Here is a 14615-nt window from a genome sequence, read left to right on the forward strand (position 1 = left end):
GAATTTATCTGGAGTATGCATTTATCTGAACTCAAATGTATGTTTTTTCTTTTTGACCTCTTTTAAACGACTTTCAAATGGGTCTTGATGACTTAACTAGAAAGTGTACTATTCTCGTAGAAATAATAAAATAATTTTTCTCCACAGGGATTGCGAATATAAACAAGGCTATGCTAATGCAATTTAAATTAAACAAAAATGGAGGTTTTCAGTTATGATTGGTAAAACGAGAAAACTTTCGGAGTAAAGTTCAATAAGGAAAATTGATTAGATATTTCTTTTGAATCCCCTAATTATACAGGTTGATGAATGAGTATCAGGTGAATAATAATTACATGATAATTCTATGACGAATTAACAAGACCACTACATCTAATTCCTTAGGCAAATTGAAAGTAAAACTTGACATTTATAAGTTTGTTAATTCTACAACCACAACTTATAATTACCTATTCCTAGTTAATCATTATGTTGAACGATTGTCCTAATTTAGATGAGCAGGCTTATGGTTAATAATATCTACTCATCTAAAATCAATTTGTACGCTTATCAACATACAAAAGAGCAGTAGGAACAAGAATAATTAAATAATAATTATAACATTACAGTATTCAAATAATCTCAAACACTCATATGGTCCAACAAAATAAAATTAAGTACATCTCTAAAGATCTAATCTAAAATATATTAGCTACTCATAATAAAATTAACAATTACCATAATTTGATAAAAGGTATTCATCAAAATTAATGGAAAATAAGCTCTTCAGGGGCTCCAATTCTCTCCAAAATAATTACCGAATGCTTCTTGCCGCCACTTTCTTGCGTATAACTCATAACCCTAAAAACAAGTAGAAAAATCCCTTTGTAAAGCTGCAAAAGCGTGTTAGGAAAAAGTATCATCACGACCACGTTGAGTTGCATCGCGATTGCGATACGAGCTCATTGCGCCCATGATGAAAGCATCACGGTCGCGAGAAAAACAGAGGCAAATTCTAATTTTTTTTATTCCTTTTTCTTATTTTTTCCAAGTCCCGACCTTCTTCACCTATGGTCATTTTGCTCACTTCTTCATTATTTTGGTTTAGATTTTGCTCATAATTTCACCGATTTAGTAAAACATTGCTTGCAAATTTTACGTAATGACAAAGTGTCATCACAATCCCAAACTTACTTTGTTTCTTGTCCTCAAATAACCTATATGTACATTAAAAATTTCATCAGAACAAACTGCTTACCCTTACCAATAAACATCACCTTTCTTTTTCTGATTAACATGTTTGTCCCCTACTTCAATTCAAATAACTCTGAAAAGTTCCTCCAATGTCATAAGTACTCAACCCGTGTCTCATATGACATTTGTTCACTCAAATTGACAGGGTAATCACACAATCAACGTACAAAATCATTTAACAATGACTTAAAAATTTCTAACAAAGTCAATCATAGTCATATTTAAACACATATTTTTGTGGTCTTTTAAAGGTTGTAATGTGGCTTATGTTAGTATAGAATAATTTCAGATAGTAAACTCAAACCTTTGGAGTTAAGTATCTAGTTTTATTTATGTTATCTGGTTCCTTTCATATCACTCTTTTCCTGGTCAATTGGTACTAGAGAATGCATTTTTGTTGGTTTTATTCATCTCTCTTTTCTTTTTCACAACCATTTTTTAGGAAGTCATTTTTAACTTCTTATTCTTTTCTTTTTCTTTATTTTGACCGATTTCTCTTGTATCCCAAGCCCAAACTTAAAGGTTTTTAACTTTCAAGAATAACCCCAAACTTATACATTTGCCTCAAACAAGGAAAATACAATTTTCTACCTAACTCCCAAGAGGGTGGAACGATAAATCTTTCAAGTCAAATGGTTATATAACATGATATGTCACCAAAGAACGGATAAGTCTCAAAGTGGTTAACAAATAATATAATCATTTTAATATAGGTTAGTTTAAAAGGCTCAAAATGTTTAGAAACAACTGCCTCAATGTGTATTCATCAGACCAATCGACTAACCAAAAATAATGAAAATTCTAGAAAATAACTAATTGCGGATACTCTCATAAGAAATAAAAGTGAATATTGGAAATTTTGGATCAAACCTTACTATCTGAGGTATCTGAAGATTGAGTACAAGTAGTCAATTTTAGTTTTCTTCATCACATGTCAATCTACAAGGAGAACTTCAATGTTGATCACTTTTGTTCATTCTTTTCTGGTGACTTTGTTTTCTTTTTTTCTTTTCTTCTTGTCATCGGTAAGCTAGAAAATCATAACTGAAAGAAATAACAATAACAAACTAGTTAATTATTTAAAGCATATAGACTAGTACAAAAGGGAAGAACATTCTTAGAGCTAGTTATTAGTATTCCGTGGATTAAAGTACAATAAGTAAAATGAAAAAAAACTGCGAAAAAAGCTAAAGCTAAAACTCCTAAGTCATTTGTTGTCGGAGTTGAAGTAGTTCTGCAAATCATTCATGTTGTCTTGGAAGCTTTGATCTTGTCTCACCCAGGTGGTCCTCATTCCATCCCTTCAATGAGCTAAGGCTTGATCTTTCTCAGTGAAGTAAGCTTCCATGTCCTCAGCAGTAGATAAAAGCTCCCTTAAGCTCTATACCAACATGTGATCTTTATGCTCATTATAGAAAGTATGAAAACTCGGTCCAAATCAGAGTGGTTCAACATACAAGTTAAGTGCAATTTTAGTGGTCCAACTAATCGTGCCAAGCGTATACTCCTTTAGCCTTTTCAAACGACCAAGTGTGTGTTGCTGTTGTTATGGGACTCTATCTGGTTGTTGGATCTTAGGATGGTAGAATTGGTCGTACTCTTATTTTGGTATTTTTTCTTAGCCTCCTTCAAGAATGGGTTGTGTTAGGATGTTTATCATCAAACTTCGGTTGATTGGAAGCATTGGTGTTACCATAACATCATCTAGGTGGCTTGACACTCAAACTATCATGCACAATTGATTAATAACACAAAAATACCCACAAACTTATTGTGGTCCGTCAACCATTTATATGATATTTAAAGCAGTTAATATCCCTACATCAATTGGCTCATGATTCATGATTTCCATCAAAGCCATACACCTTTCACAATAAATTCAGGCTGGTTAGATGGAGCCTCAAGAGTCTGAACAATAAAGGAGGCCCATGCTTTTGGTATTAGGTGTATCTGCCTAGTGCGCACTTTCAAGGATTTCCCCTTCACAATCACCCACTCAGTTCCAGGTTGACAAAACTCTTCTTTCACCGTCTTAAAAATTCTCTAGGTCATACTAATATCCCTTATATTTGAGTGCTACACCTATTTGGTGGTTAAAGATGAAGCAAATAATTAATTAAAGAAGCACGATAGTCAATAGACTTACCTCACACATAAGAAGTGTAATATTTATGAGGAAGAAGAGAAGCATTTGTGTAAAATTCCAACCCAATCGACTCGTTGTTTCTTTGATCAAGCCATTGAACCTCATCCATCCCCTATCTCCCAACATGATCAATAATTCTTAATAACCCTATAAATCTTGAATGTCGAAAGCTCGTTCACTTACCACTTTATAACCTTTGACCTTGAGGTACTTTTTCAGCGTGAGCTTGTGAAAGGAATTTTAGTTTGGTAAGAGTGAGGCATCTTGAGTGGGTGGTGCGGATGGTGTCGATGCCTGAGAAACTCAACATCTTTTTGGGGCCTTTTTTTGGCAGCAAAAATGCTATAAAACCAAAAAATAATGCAAGAAATTTGAGAAGAAAGTGAGTAGAGAGAGTTGCTAAAAGAGTTTGTACATAAAATATGCAAAGAATAGAAATTTATAAGTACTATAGAGAGGTCATCGCGGCCGCAATGAAGGCTATCACGATCGTGATTCCCAATGATAAACTACTCAACATCTCTCTCCAACGGTAATTATCGTGACCGTAATGGGAACCATCACGACTGCGTAACAGTAACACGGCCATAAGAAACCATCACGCGAGCGTGTGAATTCCATTGACCAATTCATATTTCTCCCTTAGTTTTTTCATGATTACTCTTCTTTCCTTACTTATTTTTCTCCCTTTGAGCATAAATCTTTCTCCGACAACATGCTACAAAATAAAATATTAATTGAAATAACAAGAAATTGAAATTGCGAAAAAATAATTTTTTTTAATGAGTTGCCTCCCATTAAACGCTTCTTTAAGGTCATTAGCTTGTCTATTTCCGTCTAAGGATTTGCAAGTCCAAGAGACGCCTTATCAACTGGTATCTCACCCCCAAATATATCTTTAGCCTTTTCCTTTCATAGTAAAAGTGTGTGAATCCCCAGGATTTTGTACTTCTACCAGACCATTTGCCAACACGTTGTTAACAATAAAAGAACCCAAACATATAGATTTCTACTTACCAAGAAACATCTTTAGTAGAGGTTCGTACACCAAAACCTTATGCCCTACATGCAATTATTTTTTCACCAACTTCTTTTCATGGTGCCCCTCGGTCTTTCTTTCATCATGTCTATCAAGTAACACCAAGGGTTTTGTTTTTTGTGCTTCATTGCTTTAAACACGTTGAAGACAAAAATTTCCTTGTTAAAACTTAATATTAACTCCCATAGTTCTACACCGATGAGAACTCCACCTGTTTACGTGAATGATCTTCCTAGAATGAATGATGTTTCTAAATCTCCTGGCATGTCCATAATCACAAGGTCTACAGGAAATAACAAGTCATCGACTCTTACGAGGACATCTTCAAGAAGTCTATATGGTTAGGTAATGGAATGATCAGCTAATGTCAAATTCTTTTGAGTCGATTTTGTCTCACCACAATTAAACTTCCTTATCATAGACAACACCATCAGGTTGATGCTAGCTCCTAAATCACACATAACATGTGTTATACCCCAAAATTTGCCCTCCATTTTTGCTTATCACCTGACTTATAACCTGAGACTCATTCATGACTCATTCACGTGCACCATTCACGCATAATCAACAAATGCTAACAAACATCATAAATTTAAGGCTTGTGAATAACATAATTTGGATTAATTGACATTGTGGGATTTAATCTTGATCTCTCAGGCCTAAAACCCTAATGTGCATGGATCTTGTCCTAATTGAACCTTTTGATCAAGGAAACCCTAATTGTGGGTGCTCATCATGGGTGATTCTTTGTTGACTTTGCTTTGGGCTCAAAAACCTAATCTTATGGGCCATTTGGTTTGGGACATACTTGCAAAGCCTTATTGCTTGATATGTGACCTTTGGTCAGGTGGGTTGCCTAGTGATCTTGGATTGAGAATGAGATCCTAATTGGGAAGGTTCAACATTTATGGTTTGCATCCTGATATTTAGATTTGGTTGGAAACCCTAAGTACGAATAGTTGACATCTGGTGGCCATGTGGTTATATTGTAACCCTAATTCACCGTTCGGGCGTCCGATCATTGGGTGCATCATGCCATCCATGTTCAGTTGTGGGTCATGTTTTGTCGCCATGCTTGATGTTTCTTTGGGCTCAAGGCTTTGTTCCGTTCATGTCCAATAGTGCCATTATCTCATGATCCATTTGTTTCAAGATCTTGTTTCATTCATGTTTTCATGGTCTCATTAGTATATCATTAATCTCATGTTTTATTAATGTGACATGATTCAAGCTTGCATCGAGGTTCATTGGTTCAAGAGGTATCCATTATCCATAAAGCTTAGGATCCTATTGTGTTCATAGTTTTCTAAGTACATACATTAACATGATTTGAAAAGTTTTCAAACTTGGATTTTTGAGAAAATGACATATGAATGCAAGTCATGTTTCATTAATCATCAAAAATTTTCATATATTAGAATCTTCATTGTATTCATACAAAACCATTTACAAACACATATAAAGAAAATCATAAAAAAAGAATGGTACTTTGATCAAAGGTTGACTTTGGTCAACAATTGACTTTTCAGTCAACTTTGACCAAAGTCAACCATTTAAGACTTAAGCCTAACTCTAATTCCTTCATCCATCTCCCTCATAATCATGTCCTTTTAAGCCCCATGTTAACGTTCTTCCGTGTCATGCCAATTTTCCATTGCACATGAATACCTACAAGAGCAAGCATACATAAACAAGTTATGAGTTCCTTTGAAAGCACATTGAAGACGCCAAAGCCATACATCAAGGTCATAAGCATTTCAAACCACAAGAGCACACCTTTCCTTCCTCGTTGCACTACCCACGTGCAACACGTGTCTATTCTATACTATATTTTTCGATTTAGATCAGTGGTGATCGCATCCACCACCAACAACAACCGTCTCTGTCATTTGAACTGAAGGATCAAAGTACCAATCAATGGTTGTGGTTGCTTCTGCTCCTGGAAAAGTGTTAATCACTGGGGGTTATCTTGTTTTGGAGAGACCCAATGCAGGACTTGTTCTCAGTACTAATGCTCGTTTTTAGGGTGTACGTGGGTTGGATTGGATCGGGTTTGGCCTAACCCGTTACCCAACCCGTTTAAAATTCAATGGGTTGGGTTCATCGTCCAACCCGCAATTTCATTTTCAAAACCGACCCAAACCGACCCGTTCATTAATGGGTTGGGTTCACGGGTTGTGTTTCAAATAAAAAATATATTTTGTATGATTCCTTTAGTAGGTTTAAAAAAATATATAACACAACTCAATACAATCATATTCATTTATAACACTCAAATTCAATGAAATACATCATATATTATCTAATAAAATTCATCAATTCGACATAACACTACATAATAGTATAAAGTTCAACAAGACACCTTATTTTCGTAAAATACATAAGTTGGAAATGATACAAAAGAAAATAAAAAACACCATTTAATCTTAGAATTACATAAACTCATTGGTTTAGTAGTATTATTGGTGGAAAATATTTTTTTTATAAAAATTATGGTTATTAATGAGATATTAATTTTATATTTTTTTATTTAAAATAATAAGAAATTATTAAAGTCACATCAATGAATTGGGTCAACGGGTCCGTGGGTTGCAAAACTCAAACCCGATGCCCGAACCAAAACTACACGGGTTGTTATGGGTTGGGTTGGATATACCCGTAAATGAATTGGTTCGGGTAATTTATGGGTTGGATATACCCGTAAATGAATGGGTTCGGGTAATTTATGGGTTGGATTGGATTGGGTCAGCGGGTTCGTGGGTCAATCCGCACCCATGAACACCCCTACTCGTTTTTATGCTATTGTTAAACCCATTTACCCTCAATCTAGACCTGATGATTGGGCATGGGCTTGGACTGATGTTAGATTAAATTCTCCACAGCTATCCAGGGAAGCTTTGTATAAATTAGCACTCAAAAATCTTACTATACAAATTGTTTCCTCAAGTGAAATAAGGAACCCTTTTGTGGAATATGCAGTGCAATACTTTGTGGCTGCTGCTTATGCAACATTTGACCAAAATAAAAAGGACTTGTTACACAAACTACTTTTACAAGGTCCTGACATTACAATTTTGGGTTCCAATGATTTTTATTCTTATAGGAATGAGATTGAGATGCGCAGACTCCCTTTGACACCAGAATCATTGGCCACCCTTCCACCTTTTGCCTCCATTTCCTTCAATACCGATGACGCTAATGAAGGAAACTGTAAGCCCGAAGTTGCTAAAATTGGGTTGGGCAAATCTGCAGCCATGACAACAGCTGTAGTTGCTGCTTTACTTCATTACCTTGGCATCGTAAAGATTTCCTCTTCAAAAGATCATCGGGACATGAAGGATGTGAAGACATGACTTCTCAGATATTTTGATGACGACAAACCTTGCTACATAGCTAAAGTCGGATTAACAAAAAGATTGATCAAGGTTCAAAGCTCGTGTATGAAGTTTCCAACATATGATCAAGTCTTGATGAATCACATGAAGAATCGGCTTTCAAATGGATTAGGTAACACTTGAACTCTAGATAGTTATACAAGTGTTCATAACATGTTGCATTCATATCATAATCATTAAAAATAGTTTTATGCATCAAACAAACCACCACACTTCATTTTATAAGTTATTTTTCAAAACTGTGTTAGAGTAACCGGTTATCAGTTTTAGTGTAACCGATTACTCTGTGTAATTTTCAAACATTTTTGTAACGTTGGAACCATGTAACCGGTTATCCAATTTAAGGTAACCGGTTACTTCAAGCAAATTTCAAATTATTTTGTAACGTTGAATGCATGTAACCGGTTACCCTATTTAAGGTAACCGATTACCACTGATCCAGAATGAAAAATAATTACATCTTTTCATAAAAACTCTTATGCTCTCTTCATCATGAAACATGGCAACCTTTGGACTATTGCATTCATCTGAGGAGGTGTTTTAGACATTATATAAACATCATTTTTCAGATTTTAAAATCACCTCCTTGCAAAAAATTTAAATCATTTACACACATTCTCTCAATCTTTCTAAGTGTTCATCCATATTTTCTTAAGAGTGAAACTTTGCATAAACCTTCATTTATCAGCATCATAGTTTCATTTCATTTCAAAAACACTTGTATAATTACTGTGAGATTTGAGTGTTACAAAGGAGAAGATCAATTATTTAATTGATACACTTCAATTTTTCATCTATCTCATTTTATACAAATTATTCAGAATTATATTCTTTGATTACAACTTATTCTTAGGATTGTTAAGGATAAGTTTGTGAGGTTTATCCTTGTTATCCGGTGTGTGGATACAAGAGGTCCATCTGTGAGAAATTCAGTCTCGATTGGACTTTAAACATTGTAAATCCAAGAGGATTGTTCTTGGTATGTTAGAATAGATAGAAAGACCTTAAGGTGTCTTGTCTAGGTATCTAACATTTTAGTGAAATTCTCTTTCGCGTTGAAAGGGGAGTGGAGTACTCTCAATCTGTGAGGGGAACCACTATACATCGCTGTGTCCTTTACTTTCCGCACTTTACCGCTTTTCATCTCTTAAGCATTTCTAGAAACATGGAGAATATTGTCAGAGGCAAATTCATCATTGGAAACACAACTGAACTTGTTAAGAAAATTAGCAAAAGAACAATGGGATGCATACAAGTCTGTGATTGACAGTTGCAGCATCCTCAGATCCGACAAGGGGATAGAACAAGCTTTTGAGCCTAACAAGGAAGCAGTTATTAAAGCACTCATAGGCTCCAAAGAGGCAATGGTGGGGATCAGATATTATATGCGCCTAATGGGTGAGGCTGCAGGTGTTTCGATTAAACCAGAATCACAAACACAACTTCTAGATGCTACAATGAACTTGGAAGGCGTATTGTTAGCTGGAGTTCCCGGAGCAAGAGGATTTGATGCAGTCTTAGTTGTAACTTTGAGAGATTTAAACAACAACGTGACGAAAACATGGAGTTTATTTAATATTCTCACCATGTTGGTTAAAGATCCTTACGGAGTTTCATTAGAAACTGCTGACCCACGAACCAATGAAATCACATCAGCTGTGTCTTCTATTTGTATTGAATAAGTTTATTTCCACCTGCAAAATCTAGCAAACCATCAACCAATAACCTTTAATTCATCAACACATTGATGTAATCACCGTTAACCGCAGTAAAGGGTAATCGACGGAGTACTCATAACAATTCGACTTGGACAAAAAGCCTCCTCAAGAGAAATGTTTAAACTTACAGCATTTAAGTATCACCTTCAAGACCACAATATCACAAACCAAAACCCCCCAACAAAATTCACCTCAAAACCCTCAATAACAACCTACTAACAGAACTGCAGCAAGCTCATTAACAACCATCCTTTTGCCATCTCTAAATACATGATAGGAAAAGAAAAGCAATGCAACTTACCCCTTTTAGTAGGGAAATCCAATTAGGGGTGTTCGTGGTTCATGAACTGCACTAAACCAAACCATATTTGTAGTTCAGTTCAGTTTATAATAACCATTTTTAAAACAATGCAGTTAATTGCTAAAATGGTTTCAATTCAGTTTAAAACTAGTTTATAACCGGTTTGTATTTATAAACTAGTTTATAATGAGTTTTCAATTACAAACCAATTTTATAATTTGAACTCTTTTAAAATCAATTTTTTGAATTTCGTAAAAAATAATTAATTTAAAAAAATAATAATATTTGAAAATATTTATTTTTTTAAAAAAAACTTTTATTTAAAAAAATTAATTAAATATTTTATTTTTCTGAAAAAAAATCGGAATAAATATTTTTAAAATTTCATTCAAAAATTTTTTTAAAAAAATATTTTGATTTTAATTTTTCGGGGAAAAAAATCCAGAATAAATTTTTTTCGAATTTTATTTTCGGAAAAATAAAAAAAAATTATTTTATTTTATATTTCAAAAGTATTGGGGAAAATTTTCACTAAAAAAATTATTTTATTCTGAAATTTTTATTTTAAAAAAAAAATATTTTTTCAGATTTTTTTTATTTCAAAAAACAATAATTTTTTATTTTTCTAAAAAAATATTTATTTTATTTCAAATTAAATTATATTTTTTTAATGAATAAAAAAATTTATTTTCAGAAAAAAATTATTTTTTATTTTATGGAATACAAAATATTTTATTTTCAGATTTTTTTTCTAAAAAAGTTATATATTTTGTTTATAATTTTATTTTTAATTTTCAATAAAATATTTTTTACTTTTCATAATTATAAATATTTTTAATTTCTATTTTTTTCACTCTCATTAAATTTTTTTTATTAAAAAAAATTATAATTAAAGCAATTTATAAAAGAAAATTGGTTATGAACCCGTTTTAAACCGAATTATAATTGATTAATTTAAATGGTTCAGTTAATTAACCATTCAAGTAATTTAGTTATTTAATGGTGCAATGCAATTCAATTTAGTCATATAGTTTGATTAACCATATTTTTGCACACCCCTAAATCCAATGTCAGTTATTGATCAAATCCTGCAGAAAACAAGTTGAATTACATCTTATGACAGTCCAGGTCGACTCAAAACCAACTTATTAACTGATTGGCTTTTAGTAAAACTAACTGATTTAGTTTGTTAACTTAACTAACCAACATTGAAATCCTAACTGCATCTATAACATAACTGATTTCAGTTTCTAACATGACCCTAATTTTCTAACAGTTTTGTGAATTTCAAGCAAATTTGGATGTGAATTTCACTAAAATTTCGGGTGAATTTCTAACTGTTTTTTTTAGGAAATGTTATAAAAAGCTAACCTCATTCTTCATTCCAGGCTCGATTTTTCAATCTGCTTCATTTCAATTTTCTTCAATCCAAGGTTCTTTATTTTTCAATCTGCTTCATTCCAAGGTTCTTCATTTTTCAATCTGCTTCATTTCTTTTTCTCCATTCTTCGTCACATTCTTCAACCTACACGAAGTCTTTCGTTATGCACTATCTCCTCTTCATTCCGCAACTTCACCTACACTTTGCTTCATTCTGCAAATTTCTGCACAGAGTTTAACACCACGTGCACAACATTGCAATCAACGGGAATGGAAGAACAAGAATAGGAAAAGAAAAGAAAAGCATAAAGAAGCAAGGAACCGATACCTATTTTCGCCGCCGCGTCGAAACCGGTAAGTTTAGCTTCAATCTGCGTTTAGTTTTTATTGTCGAAATCGTGAGGATCAAATCATTCAAATCGAACTCTTGTTGCACAAGCGCGATGCTCCACAAGATTTAAATCAATCTGCGAGGGATATCGAAGCGAATGCGGCATTGTTGGGATGAAGCTTATGAAGCTTGAGACGCGAGGGGAGAGACCGAGGATTCGATGCAACCCAAAGCACAATTGTTGAACGCCTCCAGAGCGTGATGCGGGCTTCCAGAATGCGATGCTACGCCGGGATCCAAGGGCACGACGATACGAGTTTTTTTGCATCGAAATGGAAAAAATGAGACGCGCCGCCATGGTGATGGGTCAGAAGTCACGGTGAGGAGGATGTTAAGGCACAAACGGTATTGAGGACAAGAGACGATGCTCTTACCATTGCCGCTCTGAGTTTTCTTTTCAATAAGTTTTCATTCTTGTTCTAGCTTTTCTCAAAAAGCACTTTTGTCCTCACAACCTGGGTTTGAACGGATTGGTGCGCGGGCTTGGGTTGGAAAATTTTACCCTGTACCCCTACAATTGTACCCACACCCCTACATCTAAATTTTTTTGACCAAAATACCCTCATATAAATAGGGTATATTTTCCATTTCAAATTTTTTTTACCATTTTCGTTCAAGAGTTCCAGAGAAGAGAAATTTTTGATTTTTTTGCATTGTAAACCGGAACACTCAGACTAAGTCTTTCGGTTCATGAAATGTATACCGGAACACTTCTCTAAAGTGTTCCGGTTTGTTGCCTTTAGGGGCACTGAACCGGAAGTCTTTTAGAAAGTCTTCCGGTTTGTATTGTTGTATACCGAAACTCTTTCTTAAAGACTTCCGGTTTGGATGTTGTATACCGGAACTCTTTAAGAAAGTGTTCCGGAAGTCATGTTGTTTTTTACTAACCGAAACTCTTCTTTGAAGTGTTCCGGTACGTTTTTTTTTTTTTTATAAAAGAATTTAATTATTTTTTTAAACTTTTTTTTTGCAGTGGTTCGAAGACGAGGTGCAGATGATAGGATTACAGTCCGCATGTTAGACCGGGGTGCATCTTCATCTGCAGCTGAGCCGACTGGATATCCAGGAGGGTCGTACGATACGTCTCTTTTGGTGAAGTACGAGCATCATGTTGCTCGACATTTATGGTTTGGTGAGGTAAGTAAACGGGCTATATTTAAAAATGAATAATAGTTGAATATGATTAGGAAATTGATTAGGAAATCGAAGTATGATTAGATCATACATTGAAGATGTAGTTAATGTTGAATAAGATGGTAATTATGGATTTAGAGTCATTGCATCATTGCATGGATATGGTGAGGATGGTTGGCCAATGGTTCGCAGAGAGTTGGGGTTGGAAATAATAGACAAGGATAGGTCAACTTTGTATGACAAGTTATTTTCTAATCGGTTGTCAGAAGTGAGAGAATCTTTGATGATAAAATCCTTTGGTTCACAGCCACCTGAAAAATGGATGAGTCTACCAGATATGGGTTACTTGATAGCGAATCGCTATAATGTTGTACTTGTCTGTTTAGGCAATCCGTGCATGACTTTCTTTCCGATGACAAGTTCACATTCACCAAATGTCTCTATTTATTGCATTGGTTTTGTTAACCACAATCATTGGATTCAGGTACGTATTTATATACCTAAATATTTTAATTATTTCAGTTAATATTTTATGTTATATGACTTAATCTTTTAATTATTTTACTTTATCAGGTTAACATGAAAAAGGGGTTTCCATTGCCACCGGTCACATTAGATTGGAAGAAATTTCGTTCTCATATAGCAACTACTTGGATGTTAGGATTTGCAGGACGTGTGCAACATTGACAATTACTTACACCTGTATTAGCATGATTATGTACTCAAAACATAAATATGTAATCAAAACATGAATTTTATATTATTATGTCTATTATATTCAAAGCTTAATACATAAATCAATGTGAACGAGAAATATGCAAAGCTTCAAATAAATAAGAAAACTGTGGATCTTCCTCTTCGGCATTAACCTGTCTCAGATAGCGATGAATCAATGTAGATACACGAGCCCAATCAGGATCAGATGGCCCGACGTCATATACAGGAACTGGTACCTCTCTAGGAGCGTCACGATGGGGAGGGACCAACCGTGGATGGGAAACACGATAATACCACTCCAGATAACCGTCTTCTACATCAGATGGAGTGGTGGCCACGGTAGATGAACCGATCACAGCGATAACACTCTGATGGTAACTGATCCAATCAACATCAATATTCGTCGCCATCATACAATTCAGAGGTGGGGATGGAACATACTGCCTATACCCGAACTGACGTAAACATCTATCAGGCAAGTATGGAACAACTGTTTCACCCCACTTCAAACAGCCCCTGTAAAGACATATCTCATCAAATACACACCATGCTCTATGATCCTTAAATGGTCGCCATATGACGTCGGCAGGTGTCAGCTCGTCCAAAATAGGTCGTAAATCATCGACCTTCAGGACTCCCTGCCTATACGACCATCTCATCGCTCGGGGAAGACCACAGTTATCAGCAGGTTTCCAATTCTCCCCTCTTTTTCCAACAGTTGGAAAGTACTCGTGAATCCAACACTGTTACAAAATACAAACATAATAAATAAAACAAATTAAGTTAACATATTTTATAAAATGAATCCAACACTTAATAAACAAAATTAAATTATATACCTGTAGGAGAGTAGGATATCCACCGAGCTGTTTGCAACTGTACATGGACGCATCTCCAAGATATCTGTAGAGGGTAACTAGTGCAGCTGCTCCCCAACTATATCCTGGACATCCATCCAAGTCCGTAAACAGGAGGAGGTATCATGCCTCTACAAGTGTAAAGGTCTTATCAGCAAATATGGTGGAACCCACCAACATCAATAGATATGCTCTAGTCGCATATGCCCAACTGGAAGCAGCTCTATGATGTACGAATAAATCGTATAACCACTCCAACTTGTAATACGACCCCCTGCAGCTACGAACATGTGACTGTGCCTGA

At 34.7% G+C, this 14615-nt stretch overlaps 1 protein-coding gene, 1 long non-coding RNA gene and 1 pseudogene across 3 annotated transcripts; 2 read left to right on the forward strand and 1 right to left on the reverse strand.

The window, feature by feature from the left end:
• Positions 1 to 696: 696 nt before the first annotated feature.
• Positions 697 to 12050, reverse strand: LOC127087102 (uncharacterized). 2 transcript variants are annotated; one of them, XR_007789779.1, is made up of 4 exons: positions 11541 to 12049; positions 11204 to 11436; positions 2104 to 2277; positions 697 to 840 (listed from the first exon to the last, which is right to left on the reverse strand). It is a non-coding gene; the product is annotated as an uncharacterized LOC127087102 (long non-coding RNA). The 2 variants fall into 2 exon arrangements; XR_007789780.1 differs by lacking the exons at positions 697 to 840; positions 2104 to 2277 and adding exons at positions 7628 to 8970; positions 9067 to 9507 and having other exon boundaries at positions 11541 to 12050.
• LOC127087101 (phosphomevalonate kinase, peroxisomal-like) lies at positions 6336 to 9907 on the forward strand (annotated as a pseudogene).
• Positions 12051 to 12597: 547 nt separating the features above from the next.
• Positions 12598 to 13424, forward strand: LOC127082433 (uncharacterized). Its single transcript, XM_051022671.1, has 2 exons — positions 12598 to 13221; positions 13311 to 13424. The coding sequence occupies exons 1-2, from the start codon at positions 12919 to 12921 to the stop codon at positions 13422 to 13424; spliced, it is 417 nt and encodes a 138-aa protein (XP_050878628.1). The 5' UTR covers positions 12598 to 12918.
• The last annotated feature ends 1191 nt before the right edge of the window (positions 13425 to 14615 follow it).

Source organism: Lathyrus oleraceus, chromosome 5 (assembly GCF_024323335.1).
Source record: "Lathyrus oleraceus cultivar Zhongwan6 chromosome 5, CAAS_Psat_ZW6_1.0, whole genome shotgun sequence".
NCBI classification, from domain to species: domain Eukaryota; kingdom Viridiplantae; phylum Streptophyta; class Magnoliopsida; order Fabales; family Fabaceae; genus Lathyrus; species Lathyrus oleraceus.

Excerpts from the sequence above, each read along its gene's own strand:
- LOC127082433 (XM_051022671.1), top strand. The coding sequence starts at position 12,919 with ATGGTTCGCAGAGAGTTGGGGTTGGAAATAATAGACAAGGATAGGTCA. Across the intron at positions 13,222-13,310 it reads ACCACAATCATTGGATTCAG|GTTAACATGAAAAAGGGGTT; the intron begins GTACGTATTTAT and ends TTACTTTATCAG.